The sequence below is a fragment of the Coregonus clupeaformis genome, chromosome 27 (assembly GCF_020615455.1).
Source record: "Coregonus clupeaformis isolate EN_2021a chromosome 27, ASM2061545v1, whole genome shotgun sequence".
NCBI classification, from domain to species: domain Eukaryota; kingdom Metazoa; phylum Chordata; class Actinopteri; order Salmoniformes; family Salmonidae; genus Coregonus; species Coregonus clupeaformis.
This window is the reverse complement of record NC_059218.1, coordinates 13268702-13294580: the sequence shown is the minus strand read 5'-3', so window position 1 is coordinate 13294580 and position 25879 is coordinate 13268702. Positions and strand designations below refer to the sequence as shown.

Here is a 25879-nt window from a genome sequence, read left to right as displayed (position 1 = left end):
TAATGCTGTGGCGTGCTGTACCGTAACGAGTGCAAAATAAAAGACTGCGTCTGCATGTCTGCGTACATGTACGTGTGTGTGTGTTTATGTGTCTGTGTACTAACCCAGTACTCCGTACTCTGACAGAGAGCTGTTACAGACAGTGTATGGAGCCTGGTTAGGAGCGATGTGGTTCATGGGAATACAGATCCTCTTATCTACATTCTGGTCATGGAGAACATGGTGTCTGTGACTGTAGAGGGGGAGATGGAGAGATGGAGAGAGAGAGAGAAGGAGAGAGAGAGAGATGTATGGGTAGAGGAAAGAGAGGAAGGGGAGAGGGAGAGGTGTGGGTAGAAGAAGCGAGAGAGAGAGATGGAGAGGGAGAGAGAGAGTAAATAAGAGTTAATACACCACCAAGAGTTAATACACCACCAAGAGTTAATACACCACCAAGAGTTAATACACCACCAAGATGTGACAATAACGCTCCAGTATGGCACCCAGGTCTCCCAGGTCTCCCAGCCCACCAACACAACCAACTTGAGAAGATCCAATGACGTGCAACCAAAATCATCCCACCTACACCTCCTACGACTCTGCATGCAATGACATGGGCTTGTAGTCCTTGGAGTCCCGCCGCACCCACCTCTGCAGATTCTTTGCCCAGAAGCTTGCAAAATCCCAGGATTACAACAAATGGCAGCCTCAGACGAGAGGCCATGTCAGTAGCAGATCTACCCAATCCAGTCACAAACTGAACCTTCCCCCTACTCGGACTGACAGATACTACAACAATTTACATAAGTATTATGAGACTCATAATTGAGCTCAGGTGCATCCTGTTTCTATTGATCATCCTTGAGATGTTTCTACAACTTGGTTGGAGTCCACCTGTGGTAAATTCAATTGATTTGGAAAGGCACACACCTGTCTATATAAGGTCCCACAGTTAACAGTGCATGTCAGAGCAAAAACCAAGCCATGAGGTCAAATTAATTGTTCGTAGAGCTCCGAGACAGGATTGTGTCGAGACACAGATTTGGGGAAGGGTACCAAAAAATGTCTGCAGCATTGAAGGTCACCAAGAACACATAACACTCTTGATAAGAGCGTCTGCTAAATGACTAACATTTTAAATGTAGATTCTGTTTCTTTTTTACCCCCTTTTTCTCCCCAATTGTTAGTTACAGTCTTGTCCCATCGCTGCAACTCCCGTACGCTCGGGAAAGGCGAAGGTCGAGAGCCATGCGTCCTCCGAAACACGACCCTGCCAAGCCGCACTGCTTCTTGACACACTGCTCGCTTAACCCGGAAGCCAGCCGCACCAATTGTTTGCATGCACCCGGCCCGCCACAGTAGTCGTTAGAGCGCCCGGCCAAACCCTCCCCTAACCCGTACGACGCTGGGCCAATTGTGCGCCGCCTCATGGGTCTCTCGGTCGCGGCCGGCTGCGACACAGCCCGGGATCGAACCCAGATCTGTAGTGACGGCTTAGACCGCTGCGCCACTCGGGAGGCCACGTGTGTAGATTGATGAGGGAAAAAAACAACTGAATCCATTTTAGAATAAGGCTATAACGTAACAAAATGTAGAAAAAGTCAAGAGGTCTGAATACTTTCCAAATGCAATGTATATTTCATATTTTTTATAGCATTTTATTTACTTACTTATGTAGACCTACAGTATAGTATGTATGCTGCAATTCAGCTTTTAGCTGCAAATGTATACAATTTCAAATAAACCTTAAATATATATAATGACAAACAACACATAACACTGTCAAACAAGAGACTTTAGAATGACATACAGTCATAACGTTGACATAAGCTGTCGTAAGGGTGACATTAGTACCTGAAGGTTCCTCTCTCCACGTCCTGTCCGCTGAGACGTATGTGTGTTCCTTCCTTGAGAAGCGAGCCAAAAGCCATGTACTCTCCTAGAGCCCAGTCACACACACGCTGGCCCACCATCGCTGCACGACCCTTTAGTATACGACTCAGACCTGACACACACACAGATATGAGGATATGTGAGCATGTACATAGGTTACGCTGTACTTGTCTTCCAGAGGTATTGTGTGTGTCCACACGTGTGTGTGTGTTTGTGTGTGTGTGGGGGTTTGTGCGCGCACTTGTGTGTTTGAGTGGATGTGCGTGGTTGTCTACCTCCATGTATAGTGAAGTCTTCCACAGGGACAGATGAAGCGATGTGTCCTATGTGTCCCAGCTCTTCCTCAGTCAGGCCTGTAGACGGACTGGTCATACTCTTAGGCTGGCCATCCACGTTGAAGAAACCTACACACACACACACACAAACACACACACATATTGATAAAAGATACACACTTTTAGTGTATGCTTACACATAGAGAATAAAACACACACACACATATCCACCTACAATATATTGTAAAACTTAGGTTTACACACACACACACACACACACACACACACACACTGACCGGGCCAGGGTGAGTCTAGCCAGTGTTTGATGTGTAAAATCTTCTCGTCTTTGGAGCGAGCATAAGCCTCCTCACAGATCTTGTCATACTTGGCTATCTCTTCCTACAGAGGGGAGAGGGTTAATATACATTTCATGTTAAATTAAGTAATCCTCAACGACAACACCTTGCTACCTCATATCAATCAGCGGGTGCGTTCTATATAAGGACAGTCTTTTATATAAAGACAGAGGACAAAATACGATATCTAAGTACAGGTTTGTAAGGACTGTTTATGGTACATGATTTATATGGGCAGTCTATGGTGTATAGTATACACTGAGTGTACAAAATATTAAGAACACCTGGTCTTTCCATGACATAGACTGACCAGGTGAATCCAGGTGAAAGCTATGATCCCTTATTGATGTCACTTGTTAAATCCACTTCAATCAGTATAGATTAAGGGGAGGAGACAGGTTAAATAATTATTTTTAAACCTTTAGACAATTGAGACATGGATTGTGTATGTGTGCCATTCAGAAGGTGAATGGGCAAGACAAAATATTTAAGTGCCTTTGAATGGGGTATGGTAGTAGGTGCCAGGGGCACCGGTTTGTGTCAGGAACTGCAACGCTGCTGGGTTTTTCACTCTCAACAGTTTTCCATGTGTATCAAGAATGGTCCTCCACCCAAAGGACATCCAGCCAACTTCACACAACTGTGGGAAGCATTGGAGTCAACATGGACCAGCATCCCTGTGGAACGCTTTCAACACCTTGCAGAGTCCATGCCCCGACGAATTGAGGCTGTTCTGAGGGCAAAAGGGGGGGTGCAACTCAATATTAGGAAGGTGTTCCTAATGTTTGGTATACTCAGTGTATATGGCAATATATGTTACCTCGTACTCCTGTCTGGTGACAGCTCCCTCTGCTATGAGCTTCTCAGCGTATTTCTTTAGGACTCCTTTCTGCTTCTTGATCTGCTTGTACATTAGCGGCTGGGTGAACATGGGTTCGTCCATCTCATTGTGGCCATTACGCCTGTAACACACCTGTAACACACACACACACACACACACACACACACACGCACACACACACACACACACACACACACACACACACACACACTAGAGGTTGTCGGCTCGTTCATGGTTATGGCATGTTACCTGCATGGGCTACATATATGGGTCTTTCTATAAACTAGGGTACCAGTGTGCATCTCTAGTAGTGTACAACTGTTTGGAGCTGTTACAATTGTATTCATGGATGCCCCCCCTTCAATTCGCAAGAGGCTGAATGTATCTCATCTGAGAAAGCATCCAAATGAAAGAAACAGCGCCCCCTCTGTCTCAGGATGCGTAGCCCATCTATCTGATGCTGTCTGGTCAAAAAGAGTATTACACTGTTATCGCCCGTAGCATTAAATGCACGGGAAGCCAGCGAGCATTTGTTTGATGTGCGTTTGATGTCTAGCTGTTTAGTTACATGGGGACATTATCGCACAACATCAGCTGATTCAGGAAAGGATTTTCTGAATGACAGTCAAGTGATAAAGAGCACGCGATTTAACAACAGCCAAAGTGCAGGAATTAATGTTGATCTCGAGGATTGATTGACAGAACATTTCGGTGTCTGTTGTTACGGTGGTAAAGATAAATAGCCCACTTCGTGGAGAACATTGAATCAAGATTACTAAGGTAAGATTACAGTCTGTGTACGTTTTGATCGTTTGTTTTCCGAGTTAAAACGGAGCAAGCGGCAACGTTAAAACGGCTTGTTTATTCGTTTTTGAATAGAAACAGAAAAATATGAAAATTGCTTGTTCTTTTCATTTTTGCATATAAAACCAAAAAACTATTTGATATTTCGATGTTCAAATGTGGCTGGGGTTAAATGTGGAATGCCTGGTCAAGTGCACAGCCAAAACATCCTGTCCTTTCAAAGTACGAGGTCACTCTTCTAACTCCATTCTATAAATCTATTATCTATTAATTAATTGATTAATAGCTGCCCATACCATGCCACAGTGCCAAGATAAAGTAAGATTTCTACATTTCTGCATAAAATGTTGTGTGTATTGACTTATTAATGAACTGCTGTTACTGTAAATAGTTAGCTGACTGATATATCCTAGCTACCTAGCTAATCATTGGTAATCTTATTAAATGATGCTATACAGCCAAAACAACAGTATCTATTGCTAGACTAGAGATATGCCCTAGATATATAGTTAGTCAGTGGTTGCACATCTAACTAGCTGGAATGAAGGAAGGGTTTGAATAGCAGACATGTAAATATATCCTGTTTACAGCAGGTCTCCAGCTGCCCAGACCTGTCTGATCAGCCTGATAGGGTCCCGTGAGTGTGTCCAGCTTACACCTGTGAAAATCTGTGTGTGTATAGCAATGGAATTAAACATCCAACCAATGCCTCAAGTGTTGTGCTCTAGGTCCACCACACACCCAAAGTGTTGTGGGGTCCTGTCCAGAAACAACCCCTAGCCCTACCCCTAGACACTTGTGGAGATCTGAGAGAATTGAACAGGTGTAAGCAATACCACCAAAATTCCACCAAGCCTATCAGAGGTTAAGGTGGAGTTCTCACCATGTTACCACCCATCAGTCCCTCACAGATCTCCACAAGTGTCTAGACTCTGGGCAGTAGGGGATGCGGGTTGTTCCTGGACAGGCCATGGGTATTATGGTAGCTCAGTCAGTCAGTCAGGCAGTCTGGCACTGTCAAAAAATGTTAATAGCTGTCAAATACTTGCTTCCTCCGTCTTTGGGAGAATTTCTATTGCATTTCCTTGATTTGTTATATGAGAAGGTCAGAGGTCCCTTCCCTGTCACCTTCTTATTCAATGGGTTTTGAGAAGGAGGCAAGGGGAGAGGACATGAGGAATGACGAGGACGTGAGGAATGAAGGAAATGCAATTGAGATTATCCCCTTGTTTCCTCCATTCCTCACCTCCCTCTCAAAGCACATTGTGGGAGAGGAGGGAAGGTTCCTCCCCTTGGGCTCCAATGCACTTTCAAGGTGGTGCAAGGAGAGGAGGAAACAAGGACAGAGGAAGCAAGAATGTGATGTCTAGTTTTCACACACACAGACGCACACACACACACACACCCACACACACACACACACACTACTTGAAGAGTTTACTGATTATAATGATTTCATTATTGGTTATTATTATTGTCAATTATGACAGAGGCCATTGTATTATATTATTGTACTAAATTATTATATAAACTATAAAAAAATACAGAAATGCTTTTAAAAATCTTTTTCATTCTTCTGGAAGGTTTAGCATGGCTATAAATGATAGAGAAGTTGACTACAGCACAAACAGACCTGGCTACTAGGCATGACAAAGAAACATGCAGTATCCATGCAGTATCCATGTTTCATGTGACATTTTGAATGACATGTAGATGTTTTGTTGTTGCTAGGAGTTATGGTCTCATTGTGTCTATCTAGACTCTTCTTCCTGTTAGTACCCATTTTTAAATGTACATCAAACCATTTATTTGTTTTGACCCTGATGTCACACATTGGTCCCTTTATTTATAGAGAGACCCATATACATATGCTGACTGTTCGGTAAGTCACTAAAGGTGGCTGCTTGATAACCCTATTATAATGATCATCTCATTATGACCATTACAAATACCTGATCAGGAAACACACACACACACGTTTCTTATTGGACAAGTAGTCCGTTTCAGTCCGTTCTCCTCCGTTTCATGCCTAATGAACACCACCCTGGTCAGGAAACACACACTCACCAGGTCGACGACCACGTCCTTGTGAAAGGTGGCCCTCCACTCGGCGGCGACATTACACACGTACATGACAGCCTCGGGGTCGTCAGCGTTGACATGGAAGATGGGGGCGTTGACCACTTTGGCCACGTCTGTAGGGTAAGAGGATGATCTCGCCACCCTGGGGTCGGTGGTGAAACCAATCTACAGGGAGGGAGAGAGAAAAGAGGGAAGCTAAATTAAGGGAAGGGTGTGTGTGTGTGTGTGTGTGTGTGTGTGCGTGCGTGCGTGCATGTGTTACCTGGTTGTTGACCACCACATGGATAGTGCCATGTGTGGTGTAGGAGGGCAGGTCAGAGAGGTGGAAGGTCTCATAGACAACCCCCTGGCCTGCAAAAGCTGCATCACCATGGAGTAGGATGGACATTACCTGGAAATACACACACACAGAAATATAAATACACACACACACAAAAACATACAACTACATACACAGTCTGTCTGCCTGTGAGTGTGTGTACTTACCCTGTTGCCTTCTGTGTCCCCGCAGTAGAACTGCTCAGCTTTGGTCTTGCCCTGCACCACGGGGTCCACAGCCTCCAGGTGGGAGGGGTTAGCCATGAGTGACAGTGTGATGTTCCTATCAGTGACCCGGTTGATCCTCCGGTGCCACATCCCCAAGTGGTACTTCACATCTCCAGAACCCTGAGGGGGGGAGAGAGAGAGGAGGGGGAGAAAACAAGGGCAAATGAATTGCATGAGTACAACTTCTTCATTTTCTTTAGGTTCTGATATGGAAGACTTTTTCCATGTTAATCACTTTCCATATTGTATTACCAGGGTCGTGATCTTTAGGGCACGCAACGGACAGCATTTTAAAATATTTTGCAACAGAATACGAAAATCAGTGTTTCTTATTGGACAAGTCCAGGTAGTCCCTCCCTGCTTCAGTTATTTATTTCCCCTTTTGGTAGTTAATGAACAGGACCATGCTCTCTGCTAGTTGTAGGATGTACCTCATCAGCAGCCTCGAGCTTGGAGTCAAACTGACAGAAGATCTGATCCAGCTCCTTACGGATCACATTGGCCAACACATTCAATCTCCCCCTGCAGAGACAGAAAGAGAAAGAGAGAGAGAGAAGGGTGGAGAGAGGGAGAACAACTTTCAGCTACCCTACGCATGGGGCAGCTTGTGATTGGTGTGTATGTGGTAACAGTACCTGTGGGGCGGCCTATGATTGGTGTTTCGATGGACCCGCTGCCTGTGGGGCAGCCTGTGATTGGTGTTTCTGTGGTAACAGTACCTGTGGGGCATGCCCATGATGATGCTCTCCACTCCGTTCATGCTGGACTTGTCGATGATGGTCTTCAGGGCTGGGATGAGAGACTCACAGCCCTCAAGGCCAAAACGCTTCTCTGATGACCATTTCCTCTGCAGGAACTCCTCGAACCTTGCCAACAGGAAACAGGAAGTTAAACAGGAGGTTTAACATATGTCGCCCAGTCCAGAAATCACCCCTATTCCCAATTCCAAATCGCCCTTTCGCTCTATGCATTTGTGGAGATCTGAGAGGATTTGATAGGTGTCCGTGTTACAGAACCGATTAGACAACCTTCTGTTACACTATACTCACTTTGTCTAGGGGACCTAGGCTTGCCTAATTGTTCTGTGACCTGACTAGGTGTGTGCTTTAACGTGAAAGTAGGAGTGTCCGGACCGTGTTGTATGTACATGTACCCAGGAGACAGCAATCTTACCGTGTTCAGGGCCAGCTCCGTCTTGACCTCTTGGTTGGCCAGTTCAAGCAGGTTATTCATATGTTCAAAATAAATATGTACAAAAACCAACCTACAAAAAGGCATGCCCAACTAAAGAGGTTAACTAACACAAAGAAACAAACAGAGGCCGTCTGAGAGGCTTCGGGCCTCCTCTCTCTCCCGCACTGACAAACCACCTGATTGCCAACACTTGAGTAATTATCAAGGCTTTCGTGAACTAACACTTGCACTTGACCTTTCCCCCCCTTACTAGCTCTGACTTTGCTGATAGCTACTTTATTGAGGAAAAATGTACTTACTATGCCTGTGATATGTGGTTGTCCCTCCTAGCTATCTTAAGATGAATGCACTAACTGTAAGTCGCTCTGGATAAGTGCGTCTGCTAAATGACTAAAATGTAAAATGTAAGGCTTCCTGGCAGAGCACATCATCTAAACCGGTTGCTGCTGCCCCCTGTCAATGAGGTGTTGAAGTGTAGTATGTTGTCCAGCTATGTGCCTCACACTAAACATATCATAACATAAGCAATATGGTAATAGCAATATGCTTATGCAATAAACTGGGGGAGCATTCAACAGCGTAGAGGAATTCCTTTTCTTCTATGTGACATTTTTTGTAACCTGCACAATTGGTAAATATGCACACACTTGTTTTTTTTATGTGAAATCGGTGTACAGACAGACCTGGTGGATCGAACCATTCTGGCTAGCAGGGTCCTCTTCTCCTCCAGGGTGAACTGCATGATGCCTGGCCTCTCAAACTTCTGTCTGATCCACTGGCACTGCTCCAGGTCATTAATGAACATGAACTCTACTCCGATAGACTGACAGTACGCCATCTACAGGAGAGGAGAGGTCAGTGTGTGTGCGCGTGTGTGTGTGCATGTGTGTGTTGAGTTTTTTGTAAGCAGTGAGTGTGTGCAATGCGGCGGATCTACCTCGAGGCGCTGTATGATCTCTCGGAGGGGCAGAGCGCTCTCGCTGCCACCTATAAAAGTGGTGGTGGGGAGCCGGAAAACCTTGTCCAGGTCGGACTCATCCAGACCATAGAACTCTGCCATCGTTACCATGGAGACGAACGGACCGGGGGGGTAAAGAAACATAATAGACAAATGGAGAGAGGAAGAGGTGATCAGAGAGTTAGAAAAAGAGAGAGAGAGAGATGGAGAAAAGCAGAAAGAGAGGGAATTAGTGGGAGAGAGAGGGGGGCATAGAGAAGGAAGGCTAATTTAAACATCAAAACGACATGATATCTAGAGAAACCCACTCTATATTTGAATACCTAAGTTATACAGACATCCAAAAAAGCACAACATTGATTGATTAGTTTGATGGCCACAAGCAGGGTTATTGCATTACACGAGATAGACGGGAGGGACAAAGCACATGAGAGAGAAAGAGGTAGAGCGAGAGAAAGAGAAAGAGAAACAGAGCAAGAGGTGATGGTGATGGTGAAATAACAATGTCAGCAGTAAGCTGAAGAGGGGTGGTGGGGAGGGATGGAGGGGTGACAAAAACAATGTCAGTCTACTCATTCTAGAATACTTGATTCTAGAAATTATATTCTACAGTGGTATGGCAACAGGAGAGAGGGTTGAATTATTTTCTGGAATGTAGGGGTAAGTGATGATGCATATACAAAATGGTAGCAGGCAGTGCGTGAACGTGAAAGGCTGTCACAGAGTCAGCAGAGTCCCAGCAGCTTTATATTACAGTGCCTTCAGAAAGTATTCACACCCCTTTACTTTTTCCACATTTTGTTGTATTACAGCCTGAATTTAAAATAGATTGCAATTTTGTGTCACTGGCCTACACACAATTCCCCGTAATGTCAAAGTGGAATTATGTTTTAAAAAATGTTTACAAATTGTGACTCGTTTCAGGAAACTAGGTGTATGCCGCGCATCACTACTTCACATGAGAGGCATTTGAACGTAAACATCAATTTTTTATCAAAATGCATTTTTTGGCAAGAATGCCTTCTGGAACATGTGAACTTTCATGTGCCCTAATAACAAACTTGTATGCCATCTGTAAATATGAATACAACTGTTAAATTACGAGCCTAGTTAGTTTAGCCACGAAAAAAGACAGGAACCTTGATTGGCTAAGATAATGGATGGGCTGGACATGCCGAGAGATGGGTTCGGATTGGTCTTCCATGTAGCACGCTTCTGTCTATAACATGAGCTGCTCAGTATGTGTAGGTAATCCTTTCTAAAGCTGATTTTTTAAAGAATATCACGAAGAATTGCAAAAGTGTTGCTAATGCTCTCCACTTTCTGGAGGACCAAGTTTTGAAATCAGTGTAATGTCCGGTGGAAGCAGAGTATGATAGCTAAGGAGATGGAGAACATTCTGGCGTTTGATTGCAAATATGCAGAGGGAGTCAAACAGAAGAAGGCTGTTGTATAAAGCACCTGTCTCCGGATTACATCTTCAAATTAAGGGCAACCATGGCATCCGTGACAGAGAGGGAGAAGTGCTCATCCATGTATACGGGAAATAGAGTCTAGCTAGCTACGTTTTCGGATATTATACATTTCTAATTTTGTCAGAAAGTCGTTTTCATTGCAAGTTAAAGCGTACTGTTAGTTAGCTAGTTAACGTTAGCTTGCTGGCTTGCTAGCTAATGTTACGTGTATGATCTGTGTAGCAATATTATTCGTATCTCAGAGCCATTTGCATTGCTAGTTATAGCCTAATGTTAGCTAGCTAGCTAAGATTGAACCTAGTTGGTTAGCTTTAGCTACCTGCAGATTCGTGCAGGGTAGTAATGTTATCAGTTGGGATTATGGTTAATTGTTTATTTAGCTAGCTACATGTCTAAACAAAAGACTCATAACCATTTCACTGTAGCATTTACACCTTCTGTATCCTGTGCATGTGACAAATAAACTTTGATTTTATTTGATATAGTGTGTGTTTACCAGAGACAGTAATGTGAAGAACAATATGACCTGCACCAAAGTCAAATTAGGATACAGTGGGGACAAAAGTTTAGTCAGCCACATTGTGCAAGTTCTCCATTAAAAAGATGAGAGAGCCCTGTTTTATTTCATCATAGGTACACGTCAACTATGACAGACCAATTGAGGAAAGAAAATCCAGAAAATCACATTGTAGGATTTTAATGAATTTATTTGCAAATTATGAAGGAAAATAAGTATTTGGTCACCTACAAACAAGCAAGATTTCTGGCTCTCACAGACCTGTAACTTCTTATTTAAGAGGCTCCTCTGTCCTCCACTTGTTACCTGTATCAATGGCACCTGTTTGAACTTGTTATCAGTATAAAAGACACCTGTCCACAACCTCAAACAGTCACACTCCAAGCTCCACTATGGCCAAGACCAAAGAGCTGTCAAAGGACACCAGAAACAAAATTGTAGACCTGCTCCAGGCTGGGAAGACTGAATCTGCAATAGGTAAGCAGCTTGGTTTGAAGAAATCAACTGTGGGAGCAATTAATAGGAAATGGAAGACATACAAGACCACTGATAATCTCCCTCGATCTGGGGCTCCACGCAAGATCTCACCCGTGGGGTCAAAATGATCACAAGAAAGGTGAGCAAAAATCCCGGAACCACACGGGGGGACCTAGTGAATGACCTGCAAAGAGCTGGGACCAAAGTAACAAAGCCTACCATCAGTAACACACTACGCTTGCCAGGGACTCAAATCCTGCAGTGCCAGACGTGTCCCCCTGCTTAAGCCAGTACATGTCCAGGCCCGTCTGAAGTTTGCTAGAGTGCATTTGGATGATCCAGAAGAGGATTGGGAGAATGTCATATGGTCAGATGAAAACAAAATATAACTTTTTGGTAAAAACTCAACTCGTCGTGTTTGGAGGACAAAGAAGGCTGAGTTGCATCCAAAGAACACCATACCTACTGTGAAGCATGGGGGTGGAAACATCATGCTTTGGGGCTGTTTTTCTGCAAAGGGACCAGGACGACTGATCCGTGTAAAGGAAAGAATGAATGGGGCCATGTATCGTGAGATTTTGAGTGAAAACCTCCTTCCATCAGCAAGGGCATTGAAGATGAAACATGGCTGGGTCTTTCAGCATGACAATGATCCCAAACACACCGCCCGGGCAACGAAGGAGTGGCTTCGTAAGAAGCATTTGAAGGTCCTGGAGTGGCCTAGCCAGTCTCCAGATCTCAACCCCATAGAAAATCTTTGGAGGGAGTTGAAAGTCTGTGTTGCCCTGCGACAGCCCCAAAACATCACTGCTCTAGAGGAGATCTGCATGGAGGAATGGGCCAAAATACCAGCAACAGTGTGTGAAAACCTTGTGAAGACTTACAGAAAACGTTTGACCTGTGTCATTGCCAACAAAGGGTATATAACAAAGTATTGAGAAACTTTTGTTATTGACCAAATACTTATTTTCCACCATAATTTGGAAATAAATTCATAAAAAATCCTACAATGTGATATTCTGGAAATTTTTTCTCATTTTGTCTGTCATAGTTGACGTGTACCTATGATGAAAATTACAGGCCTCTCTCATCTTTTTAAGTGCGAGAACTTGCACAATTGCTGGCTGACTAAATACTTTTTTTCCCCACTGTATAATGTTAGGCCAAAGAGACAGTGTCCAAGTTCTAAAATTCTCCAGTAGAATGCCCTGCTTTTATTTCATCACACTCACAATCATAAGCTATTTTCTGTAATTAGCTCGCCATTAACTTGTAAGTAATGATCTTGTTGTGAGTTTATTTTCCTGTAATAATGAATACAATGAATACGTTGTCAGCTATATGATATGCTCATTATTTGAACTGGCTAACCAGCTAACTTAACGTTAACTTAGTCTTGAAATCTTTGGTTATTTAGCACACTACCATCGTACTCACTCTGTTTTGCACATGGCGTCACATGTGAATCCTTAAAGAGATGGGTGGGGCTAAGGCTTAAGAGGGTGTGAATGATGCTGAATGGGTGGACAAAAAAGAGCTCTCCATTAGGTATACCAAAACATTCAAGGGCCATTTTCTCAAAAGTGGGGTTACAAGTTTATCAATTTTCAAAGCAGAATTACTTTCCCATTGTCCCTCAACTGTAGTATATGATATACCATGTTCTAGCTCTGAGTCTCTACTTTTATCCAATGTAAAAAACACAATTTCAAATTTTGCTACATAAGATCAAATCGAGCCGGTTGGTCACAATTATTTAAAAATTGAATGAATGTCTTGAGTCAATAAGTATTCAACCCCTTTGTTATGGCAAGCCTAAATAGGTTCAGGAGTAAAAATGTTCTTAACAAGTCACATAATAAGTTGCAGGACTGTGTGCAGTAATAGTGTTTAACATGATTTTTGAATGACTACCGTGGTCCTCTGTAGCTCAGCTGGTAGAGCACGGCGATTGTAACGCCAAGGTAGTGTGTTCGATCCTCGGGACCACCCATACACAAAAAAAAATTTATGCGCACATGACTGTAAGTCGCTTTGGATAAAAGCGTTTGCTAAATGGCTTATTATTATTATTATTATCTCTGTACCCCACACATACAATTATCTGTAAGGTCCCTCAGTCGATCAATGAATTTCAAACAAAGATTCAACCACAGACCAGGGTGGTTTTCCAATGCCTCGCAAAGAAGGGCACCTCTATTGGTAGATGGGTAGAAATAAAAAAAGCAGACATTGAATATCCCTTTGAACATGGTGAAGTTATTAATTACACTTTGGATGGTGTATCAATACATCCAGTCACTACATACAGCGTTTCCCAAACTTGGTCCAAGGGGTGCACGTTTAGTTTTTTGCCATAACACTACACAGCTGATGAAAATTATCAAAGCTTGATGATAAGTTGATTATTTGAATCAGCTGTGTAGTACTAGGGCAAAAACCAAAAATATGCACCCCTTGGGGTCACGAGGACCGAGTTTGAGAAACCCTGCACAAACCCAACGCCTGTATCTTTGTAGTGCAAAGTTTCCCAAACTCCAACTCAGTTGCCGGAGAGGAAGGAAACTGCTCAGGGTCACAAAAAATCACTAAGTACCACTCTCGGAGACAAATTCACCTTTCAGCAGGTCAATAACCGAAAACACAAGGCCAAATATACACTGGAGTAGCTTACCAAGACGTCATTGAATGTTCCTGAGTGGCGTAGTTACAGTTTTGACTTAAATCAGCTGCGTAGCAATGATCAACAACTAACTTGACAGACCTTGAAGAATGTAAAAAAAAATAATGTGCATATTTTGCACAATACAGGTGTGAAAGCTCTTAGAGACTTACCCAGAAAGACTTAGTGCTGTAATCGCTGCCAAAGGTGATTATAACATGTATTGTAATTTTCTTTACAAATGTTAGAATTTTTCTTTCACTTTAACATTACAGATTATTTTGTGTAGATCGTTGTCACGGATACAGCCGAGGCTGCCCCTCCTTCTTGCTCGGGCAGGCTTCGGCGTTCGTCGTCACCAGAGTACTAGCTGCCACCGATTGATGTTTCTGTGTCACACTAGTCCTGTCTTTATTATTCACACCTGTTACTCATTAGGCTTATTGGTTTCCCTATATTACCTCTGTTTTCCCTCCTGGGTTTGTGCGTGATTGTTCGTTGTTACGTCGTCTGTTGAGCTGTTGTTTTGCTCTTCCCTGCGTGGAGGGTTTGCTATGGTTTACTTTGTGTTTAGTAAAGCCATACTTTTCTCAGTTCTGTGTCCTGCGCCTGATTCCGTTTCACCACTTCACCCAGACGTTGACAATCATTGACAAAAAATTACAATCAAATCCATTTGAATCCCACCTTGTAACACAACAAAATGTGGAAAAAGTCAAGGGGTGTGAATACTTTCTGAAGGCACTGTACATGTGTTCTTTATTGAAAGTTTCCATTGCCATATGTTATGCTTGAGTGTGTAAAACCTACGAGCATCGGTAGCATCAGTGCTACACTGATGACCTAAACAGCTGTTTCTGTTATGTTAAAGTAACTGTCCAGTGTTTCCAGATTTCTATTAAAAATGAACTAGAATTAATTACAATATGATTGAAATAGTTTTCCTTCCAAACAATTGTAAGTATGTTAAAAAGCAGCATTTAGGTGTTTGAATGGTGTGGGCGTACCACGTACACCTAACAACAGAATGGTGTAGGCATATACCCGTCATTAAAAATATTCATGCGAGTAGACCGTTGATTGGCCAGCTCAGCCAATGAGCCAACATGACATCATGTTCTATTAGGAAATAGCAAGTATTTTTGAAACAGTCTGTTTGAGATACAAGTTTGAGGTGTTTTTTATAAAATATATTTTTATTATTTATGCTTTGGCCACAAATACGAGTATAGGACGAGTCAACAACATTATTTGGTTATGAGTTAACAGAATATGAACTTTTAGAAGATAGATTTTTACTGGACAGTTACTTTAACAGAAAGACTATAGGTCAAAGTCTATACTTTTAGCCAATACATTTATAATATGCTTTTTATTACAGAAGGAATCTTAGGTGTGTGTGTGATCTCCCTGTAGGTGTATGAGTAACAGTCCTGATATGGATGGAGTACATAAACCAACAGGGCAGCGTTCTCTAACACTATGACACTTGTTTTACTAGAGACTGGGGGGAATCCAGCCAAGCAGATGAACTCTTAATGAAATCTAATCAAGTTAAAGAGTTGAGGCAGCCGGAGAGACATGTCTACACAGCCCTCTCACTGACCCTGAAAACACACATTTCAATTTTAGTCATTTAGAAGACGGTCTTATCCAGAGTGACTTAAAGGAGCAATTAGGGTTAAGTGCCTAGCACAAGGGCACATCAAGAGATTTTTCACCTAGGCGGCTGGGAGATTCGAAGCAGCAACCTTTCGATTACTGGGCCAACGCTTTTAACCGCTAGGATACCTGCCACACACACACACACACACACACACACACACACACACACACACACACACACACACACACACACACACACACACACACACACACACACACACACACACACACACACACACACACTACTCTACTTCTACAATAAACTGCCCACAGAGCAACCCAGAGATAAAAGAAGAGTTAGAACTAGGGAACTTTCCTACCATCACTCATCAGTGGGACTAGGGAAACATCACCTGAATGCTACAGAGAAATCCTTAGGTCCAGTTCCAAACCAATACTGTGACCTGATCCCTAGACCCTTGCTTCTCCATCTGAGAGCGTAGTCTTAGGGGCATAGACAACAAATACGTAGAGACAGGGGCATGGTGTCGATTTGGAATCAGGCCGCAGCAGCAGCGGAGCTGTAGCAGAGCTAAAAAGGAAGTAGAGGATCCTGGGTATTGTAGTCTAGGGGCTGTGTCCATACCTTCAGCAGTGAGATCATACAGACGCTCTTTATACCCAGAGAGGTCTGGGGGACACAGAGAGAGACACACACATATGGATTAGTGAAACGTACACACGAACAGGTTGGTGACACGCACACATGCACACAAACACGCACACACATTCTGGTGCACACCCATAGATGTCTCTCAAACCCACACACAAACCCGGATATTGCTTCATATAGCCTAGCATTCCTCAAAGTTGTTGAGTGCCCTGTTGACATCAGCTAAAAGTGACAGCCAGTCAGTCAGCCAGCCAGACACACTACTGAAGCTCAACAATACTCATTTGAGACACACAGAACCAAAGGATAACCCTTTGAAGAACCCTTTTCGGTTCCAGGTAGAACCCTGTTGAGATCCATGTACATTTTACATTTACATTTTAGTCATTTAGCAGACGCTCTTATCCAGAGCGACTTACAGTTAGTGAATACATGTTATTTTTCTATACTGGCCCCCTGGGAATCAAACCCACAACCCTGGCGTTGCAAACGCCATGCTCTATCAACTGAGCTACATCCCTGCCGGCCATTCCCTCCCCTACCCTGGACGACGCTGGGCCAATTGTCGCGCGCCCATGAGTCTCCCGGTCGCGTCAGCGGCGACAGAGCCTGGATTCGAACCAGGATCTCTAGTGGCACAGTGTAGAACCCTTACACAGAGGGTTCTACATGGAACCCAAAAGAGTTCTACCTGGAACCAAAAAGGGTTCTCCTATGGACAGCCGAAGAACCCCTTTGGAACCCTTTTTTCTAAGAGTGCAGAAGAGACCTCTTTGACCCCAACACCACTTAGCAATAGGCCAACTGTAAATTCCATGTCATCACAATTTGTTTAACTCTGTAATCCTTTCAGTGCACACACATGCATATGCACTCACACACACACTCACGCATGCATGCACACACACTCTCAGTGACCCTTTCACTGCCTTCCCTTTCGTTGGTTGTGTGAACGTCACAATAGTGTGCTGACAATGACGCGTTGTTCTATGTGAAGGCCTTGTAAGATAGCAGGCGGCACAATACAACCAGTCCACAACGTCATCATGACATTGTCAGAACTTTTAACCCCCAGTCCCCTATGCAGTTAACCCTACATGAGTTGCAGGGGTGGGGAAACACTTATCTTATCTTATCTCTACACTTATCTCTGACAGATTCCATGATGACACCACAATGGGGGAATTCCACTGGAGAATTACGGCACAGAACACTGGGAATGATGACGTTCCTAAAAACGTTCTGTCCTCAAAGGGTTAAAGTGGCCACAAACCTCATCTTCTCTTATCTCTAGCACGTACAGAGAATACTGTGGAATACTAGTGTGTTATATGTACTGTCGGAGATCATTCCCTAGAGATTACCCAGGCAGGAGGAAGGGGTGATTAGATAACAGTATGCCTGGAGAGATGACTAGATCCCATGGTTTAACAGTACGACAATCTGACTCTGTGCCCTAAATGTGACTGAGAATGAATTAAACAAAATGGCGGGATGCAATATTTACCCATGGCAAATGCAACAATAGCACAGACAAATATATAGTTTAGTATACTGCTAGAAGAAGCAGCATGTATGCTATAGTACACGCTAAGGAAATTACATAGTTGGGTGACAGGCTGGTGACAGGTGGGTTAAACCATGTGGAGGGTGAGGATATGGGTGTGGGTTAGGGTTAGATATGTGGTGACAGACTATATTTAAGGCCTAAACCCATCAGTCTCAATTACCCTTCCCCTCCTCTCCTCACCCAGTTTGTCATTGGAGGTGATGATGTCAGAGGGGGGAGGGCCTGGGTCGATGGCAGCCATGATGCCCAGAGGGTCCAGCTGTGCCACGTGGTGACCCCGAATCTACAGGGGGGCAGGGGGCGGGTTCGAGAGAAGGGAGGGAACAAATTAAAAGATACAAAATAAATGAAACAGCAAAAGAGAGCAGAGGGGAGGAAAGACAAATCAAAAAGAGGTGAAAGACAAAATAAATCAAGAAAGCAAGAGGGAGGGAAAAAGAGAAAGAGATAACAAATAAACGAAGGGAGAACAGGAAGAAGAAAGAAAGACAATCAATCAGAAAGGTTAACAAACAAGCCGCTTAATCAGAGTTGGCACACACACGGCAGCGAGGCGAGGCAGGCGGGCACACGTTTCTCACCAACTTTCTTCAAGCCCACCATTACTGGGGCCTCATCAAAGTCTACCACACTGATGTCCAGAGGGTCCAGCTTGGCTATGTGGTGCCCCCGCACCTAGACACATACAGGGCAATGACACTCAGTGTGTGTGTGTGTGTGTGTTCAGAGGAACCTCCTAGACACAGGTATTACACTCAGTGTGTCAGTGTGTGTGTGTGTACAGTACCTGGTATGCCCGTACAAGCGACTGTACAGCCAGATGGTCCTCCACTAGCTTCTCCACGTTAGGTTGCACCCCGACCATCGCCTGGGCGTTGGCCAATCCCAGAGCAGCACCACCCAGAGGAGGAGGGCTCTGATAGGCTGCGCCTGGTGGCGCCCCCGCATTGGCATTCCGGAAGAAAATATCCCACGACTGCAGAGTGAGAGTGAGAGAGTGAGAGAGAGAGAGAGAGAGAGAGAGAGAGAGAGAGAGAGAGAGAGAGAGAGAGAGAGAGAGAGAGAGAGAGAGAGAGCGAGAGACAAAGATACAGACAGAGAGACAAAGAGACAGACAGAGAGACAGAGAGAGAGAGACAGAGAGAGAGACAGAGAGAGAGACAGAGAGAGAGGGAAGAAAGACAGAAGAACAGAAAGAGGGCTTGGTTAGAAAACCATCAATCCAGGTATGCCAGGTATTTACCAATAAATCACATGGTAAAATGGTAATTACATAGTAAAAACCTATGAATTACTTTTGCCTCTTTGGAATTCATTTAAAAACTAGCACCACTACGAGACACCATTTGGTACCAGATAGTTAGCAACTGCATTGTCTAATATTATCTATTGATCTTAGGTCGCCAAGCCACATTGAGCAACGTTAAAGAGCAACTGCCCCTAAAAAACAACTTCTCATTTAGAAAACAGCCTAAGTGGCATTGATATGAGTCAGAAACATATATTCTACTGTCAAAATTGACTACAGTGTAAATAGGATACTTTTGGTCAGTCTCATCCAAAACAGGGTTTTGTAAGACTTGTGGTCGTGACCGCATCACAACATAAATGAAGGTTGGGTTTGTTTCAATCCTGCCCACATGCCCACAGCTGGCAGCACACAAGAAATCATCAATTTGGAAATCATCTTTGGATATCCATATTGGGCTAGTTAGGGACCTTAGGTAAATTACACAATATACATGGGACAATATGTTAACATTTCAATAGCTCCAAATTTCAATGAGTTAAAAACCTCAAACTAACTACAAATTGTTGAAATGCACTATCTGACTCCATTTTTGTTCGAAGGCTATAGGTCCAGAATCGTATCCAGTGGGTATAGCCAAGGTTGCGAGCATTGCGTCACCACTCGGAATACTAAGATGCACGTGTCTAGGTTTACCGTTATGCTATTATTAAGAGGCTAAGGAACTAAGTGCTAATATTTTTGCAATCAATGTCCTAGCATTAAATGATTGAGTTAACCCTTAGCTCAGAGATGCACAGTTAGAGACCGAGCACATGTGCTATGTATATTGTGAATAACATTTACCATTGGACATTTCATCAAATAATAATTCAAGGAATATTACTCAGAAATGTGAGGACTACGGTTCATATCCATTTATAAATAATCCGATTTATTACAGCTATGAAGTAAGAATACAATTAACAAATGGTACATACCAGAAATCATCACGATGAAAATAATCCAAAATATCCTAAGTCTTTAACAGCATAGAAAACTCACTACTATGACATACAAGCGTATATCAGGAGATCGGTTTACCAATGACTCCATGATCAACATTTAAACCCAGCTTTTATTCTTCCAAGAGCGCCAAATCCCTGTATCTCCTATCACCATTAATTAACATCACTTTGCATGGCTCAAAACATTAAAACAACGCACACATTCTTGGATCTAATTATCACAACTCTTATCTAAATTATACGGGCGCACCCCTGTGTCGCTCCTCTTTGAACTATGCGCTGTCCGACGAACAGAATAACACAGTTTCTCTGTAACAGTACAATTAAATATATCAACATTCATTCAATCCAGAACACTGACAATCAACATGACAATTAAATTCACACAGTAACATACATTCTGTCTATTCAGGTTTCATCAGTCTTCACCTCTCCTGTCTTCAGTGACCCTTGGACTTCTGTGGGAATGTCTCTTAATTGAGATTGCCACAGATAAGGTGTTTGACCCCTGTGATAGCCCACAGATGGTCTGTCATTCTACTAATGCTATAAATTATGATTGTCATCACGCTGGGCCTCGGCGCTAGCAAGTCACTAGACGCATCTTCATCACTGGCCTTCATCATTGTTCACATTTGTTCACTGTCTTTCTTTTTCCACTACACATATACAAATATTGAAAGCATTTAAAATATTTACAAAATGTTGTCTCATTTCCCTAACTAGCCCCAGAGCTAGGCTATACGAAGTCAAAACCAACTTTGCCAACGTCGCACACCAGCTAGCTGAAGCTAATTGGCTAAATAATTTAGCTAACTCTCCCACCTGTGAACATACACAAGAGACAACCACATCAAACCACACCCCGAAACCAACTCACGTTTGAATTCAGTCACGGATGCTAGCATTTCTTAATGAACCAAATCTAAAATGAGGCCAAAGGAGGAAGTGCAGTCGCCCTTTAAACTAATTTAGCACAAGGGGAGAAAACAAACACTTAATATTAATTTAGTACATTTCTCTTTTGGATGTGACCCATGCCATATCAGTCACAGTGAGTGCTTTTGAACAGGCTTTGCAATATTTGCAAGTTTTAATCTGACCAAAACGCTGTAATTGAGCCAAAAACTGCTCTACAATATACAAATGTTTTGATGTACAATAACATGCAGTTACACGTTTATTCAATACCTTGCCATAACATGAACAATAACATGAACATAGGTAGTGCTCCTACTGAACAGTAGTTTATAGGGCTTGGTTTTTAGGTCAGTAAGCCATGTTAAGCATTGGTTGATCAGATCAGGCATCTGAGAGTGCTTCCAAAGTGGGCCAGGCAGAACTCTTTAGCTGGTTAAATCCTGGGATGCAGTAACACACACCATTTCATAATCAGGGCTCTGGGTTATATAAACTAGAACAAACTGTTAGAACAGCTGTGTCACACACAAAGTCACTCACATAGGATGTATGCAGGCACGTACGCACACACACAGACACACACACATATAGGCACACACACAGCTATTCAATGATGACGACACAAACAGGCGTTGAGTTGGTTCACTGGTGAGGCTTCCAGGCTCTGACTTGGCATATTGAGTAAGACTGGGTCAACCATGCGGTCAATGACACTCACACTCACACTCACACACACACACACACACACACACACACACACACACACACACACACACACACACAGAGAAGTGTGTAACTGTTTCTAACCTGGGAGAAGTCTAATGAGTTTACAGGCTTTAGAGATTAGTCAGTTGTGGAAACCTATGGGGGGGGCTTGTGTGTCCATGCATGCGTATGCGCATCTGCGTATGCCCCTATAGGCCACACAATATTGCAACTCCCCGCACACACACACTCTCTCTCACACACACACACACACACACACACACACACACACACACACACAGACCATCAGCCTCTAAATCAAATCAAATGTTATTGGTCGAGTACACATTTTTACAGATGTTATCACGGGTGTTCCTAGCTCCAACAGTGCAGTAATACCTAACAATACACGCAAATCCCAAAAAGAAGTCCATTCTATTGACACGACACAATGCCATGAACTAATATTCCTAATCAGAAACCTTCTATTCTAACATCTCACTGGTCTCCTGACACTGAGTATAAATCTAATTAGCATCATAAAGAAATCCCCATACAAATCCATCAGTTTAAGACAGAGAGATCTGTATTTTTGTATTGGATGTGTCTTCCGCATCTGCGGTGAAAGGTGACAGAGCTAGAGTGGTATTTGTCAGACCATGAGACATACCGAAAATCGGTCTTCTCACAAAATCGTCTATAGCGTCCGAACGGTTTGGCCTACTATTATCACGAACTCAATGGTGTTCTCCGTTTTGCTCTGTGACCTCCACAAGCATCTTGGGACTGAAGTCGGTACAGTCTGAAGTTGGTACAGCCAATCTGCCAACTTCTGTCTGTAGTGTCCGAATTGTTTTGGCTACAGACTGTGGAAAGGTGAGACTCTCACAAAAATGTACATGTCGGTTGTTTTTGCTATAGGACGCCCACAGGTCTCACAAGACTTGTCTGAAGGTACAGTGGCTTGCGAAAGTATTCACCCCCTTGGCATTTTTCCTATTTTGTTGCCTTACAACCTAGAATTAAAACATTTTTGGGGTTTGTATCATTTGATTTACACAACATGTCTACCACTTTGAAGATGCAAAATAAAACAATTTGTGAAACAAACAAGAAATAAGACCAAAAAAAAGAAAACTTGAGCGTGCATAACTATTCACCCCTCAATACTTTGTAGAGCCACCTTTTGCAGCAATTACAGCTGCAAGTCTCTTGGGGTATGTCTCTATAAGCTTGGCACATCTAGCCACTGGGATTTTTGCCCATTCTTCAAGGCAAAACTGCTCCAGCTCCTTCAAGTTGGATGGGTTATGCTGGTGTACAGCAATCTTTAAGTCATACCACAGATTCTCAATTGGATTGAGGTATGGGCTTTGACTATGCCATTCCAAGACATTTCAATGTTTCCCCTTAAACCACTTGAGTGTTGCTTTAGCAGTATGCTTAAGGTCATTGTCCTGCTGGAAGGTGAACCTCCGTCCCAGTCTCGAATCTCTGGAAGACTGAAACAGTTTTCCCTCAAGAATTTAAGTCCCGTGTAGCTCAGTTGGTAGAGCATGGCGCTTGCAACGCCAGGGTTGTGGGTTCGATTCCCACGGGGGGCCAGTATGAAAAGAAAAATGTATGCACTCACTAACTGTAAGTCGCTCTGGATAAGAGCGTCTGCTAAAAAAATAAAAAAATGCATGATACTGCCACCACCCTGCACCCTGGGGAAGCTCAATTTTAGTCTCATCTGACCAGAGTACCTTCTTCCATATGTTTGGGGAGTCTCCCACATGCCTTTTGGCGAACACCAAACCTGTTTGCTTATTTTTTTCTTTAAGCAATGGCTTTTTTCTGCCCATATTCTTTCCATTTTTTTATAATGGATTTAATGGTGCTCCGTGGGATGTTCAAAGTTTCATATATTTTTTTATAACCCAACCCTGATCTGTACTTCTCCACAACTTTGCCTCTGACCTGTTTGGAGAGCTCCTTGGTCTTCACAGTGCCGCTTGCTTGGTGGTGCCCCTTGCTTAGTAGTGTTGCAGACTATTTTGTATGTCCATCTCATGAAATCCAAACAAAAATCCCTTTAAATTACAGGTTGAAATGCAACAAAATAGGAAAAACTCCAAGGGGGATGAATACTTTTGCAAGGCACAGTAGGACAGACACTTCAAAACAAACTTCATTTAGATTTTTTGGGGGACTATCTGTTGTTCCATGTAGTGACTCTGTTATTCAATGCGTTTGTATGGGCTAATAGCATGTATGGGCTAAGACCAGAAATAATTTTTCATCAAATAATTTATTTTATCTATTTTTTGATACTTCAAGGGGTCTTAAAATTCAAAATCAAATAAGCAAAATAATCCTTGATATGACCTTCTTAAAACAATTCCATATAGCTTAGTAGAACCCCTCCTCTGGCTTGGACAGGGCTTAGACTTGTGGGTTAAGGGAATTAAAAGCTATGAAAATGACCCAACATGTCATTCAGTTCGGCTTGGATGCATATTTTATGTGGTTGAAATACTATCAGCGTTTATGATGCTGATAAAGATACAACATTTAAAGGCGGTCCCTAACCGCCCATTCATTCTCTCAAGATGCTGAAAGAAAGAAATCATATTTCTCCCCTCCTGTACATTTGGTGTATCATTTTACTGCAAGAATTGCTTAATTATGCAGGAGTTAATATTATTTTAGGCTATGTGAGAGGTTATAGACCTACATTCAGTGTCCAGATTTCAGTACTATTCCATTTAACCCATCTGAACAGTACAGTTCCCTTGACGTGCCATATGTACTTGTTTCAGGAAACTAGGCATATGTCGCGCATCACTACTCTACAGGTGGGGCATTTGAATGTAAAAAAAAATGTTAAGACACAAAATGTGTTTTTGGGCAGAAATGTCTTCCGGAACATGTTAACTTTTATGTGCCTTAATAACAAACTTGTATGACATCTGTAAATACGAATAAAATTGTTAAATTACGAGCCTAATTGGTTTAGCCATGGAAAAAGACAGGAACCTTCCCGCTAGCCATGATTGGCTGAGATAATGGATGGGCTGGACATGCCGAGAGATGAGTTTGGATTGGTCTGCCATGTAGCTCGCTTCTGTCTATAGCATGAGCTACTCAGTATGTGTAGGTAATCCTTTCTAACACGGCTGTTTTGAAAGATATCACAAAGAACTGCATAAGTGTTGCTAATGCTCTCCACTTTCTGGAGGACCGAGTTTTGAAATCAGTGGAATGCCTGGTGGAAGCAGAGTATGATAGCTAAGGAAATTGAGAAATTCTGGCGTTTGATTGCAAATAATGAGGAGGGAGTCACACAGAAGAAGGCTGTTGTATAAAACACCTGTCTCCGGATTACATCTTCAAACTAAGGGCAACCATGGCATCCGTGACAGAGAGAGAAGTGTTCATCCATGTATACAGGTAAGAGAGTCTAGCTAGCTACATTTTCAGATATTATACTTTTCTAATTTTGTCAGAAAGTCATTTTCATTGTACTGTTAGCTAGCTAGCATTTGCATAGCTAGTTATAGCCTAATGTTAGCTATCTAGCTAACATTGAACTTAGCTAGTTGGTTAGCTTTAGCTACCAGCAGATTCATGCAGGGTAGTAATGTTATGAGTTAGGATTATGGTTCATTGTTTAGCTAGCTAGCTACATGTCTAAACAAAAGTCTCCACTATGCAAGTAACCATTTTACTGTACCGTTTACACTTTCTGTATCCTGTGCATGTGACAAATAAACTTTGATTTTATTTGATATAGTGTGTGTTTACCAGAGACGGTAATGTGAAGAAAAACATGACCTGCACCAAAGTCAAATCAGGATATAACGTTAGGCCAACGAGACAGTGTCCAAGTTCAAAAATTCTCTGGTAGAACGCCCTGCTTTTATTTCATCACACTCACAACCATTAGCTATTTTATGTAATTAGCTCGCCATTAACTTGTAAATAATGATCTTGTTGTGAGTTTATTTTCCTGTAATAACAAATACAAATGAGCTAAAGTTAAGATGTTGTCAGCTATATGATATGGTCATTATTTATTTAGTACACTACCGTACTCACTCTGTAT

At 42.7% G+C, this 25879-nt stretch overlaps 1 protein-coding gene across 4 annotated transcripts in view; it reads right to left on the bottom strand.

The window, feature by feature from the left end:
* LOC121541448 (2-oxoglutarate dehydrogenase, mitochondrial) overlaps positions 1–25879 on the bottom strand; it is a 37304-nt gene that overhangs the window by 2320 nt on the left and 9105 nt on the right. Inside the window, exons 3-17 of one of the 4 annotated variants that reach the window (XM_041850456.2) lie at positions 18695–18883; positions 18088–18190; positions 16311–16355; positions 8908–9023; positions 8654–8808; positions 7496–7642; positions 7208–7298; positions 6717–6896; positions 6493–6621; positions 6216–6395; positions 3324–3476; positions 2444–2546; positions 2148–2276; positions 1834–1984; positions 105–232 (exon numbers count right to left, since the gene is read on the bottom strand). In XM_041850456.2, the coding sequence (XP_041706390.1) occupies positions 105–232; positions 1834–1984; positions 2148–2276; positions 2444–2546; positions 3324–3476; positions 6216–6395; positions 6493–6621; positions 6717–6896; positions 7208–7298; positions 7496–7642; positions 8654–8808; positions 8908–9023; positions 16311–16355; positions 18088–18190; positions 18695–18883 (1999 nt within the window). Of the gene's footprint in view, positions 1–104; positions 233–1833; positions 1985–2147; positions 2277–2443; positions 2547–3323; positions 3477–6215; positions 6396–6492; positions 6622–6716; positions 6897–7207; positions 7299–7495; positions 7643–8653; positions 8809–8907; positions 9024–16310; positions 16356–18087; positions 18191–18488; positions 18583–18694; positions 18884–25879 lie in introns of those variants that run through there. The other 3 variants (XM_041850459.2, XM_041850458.2, XM_041850457.2) reach the window with 3 other exon arrangements.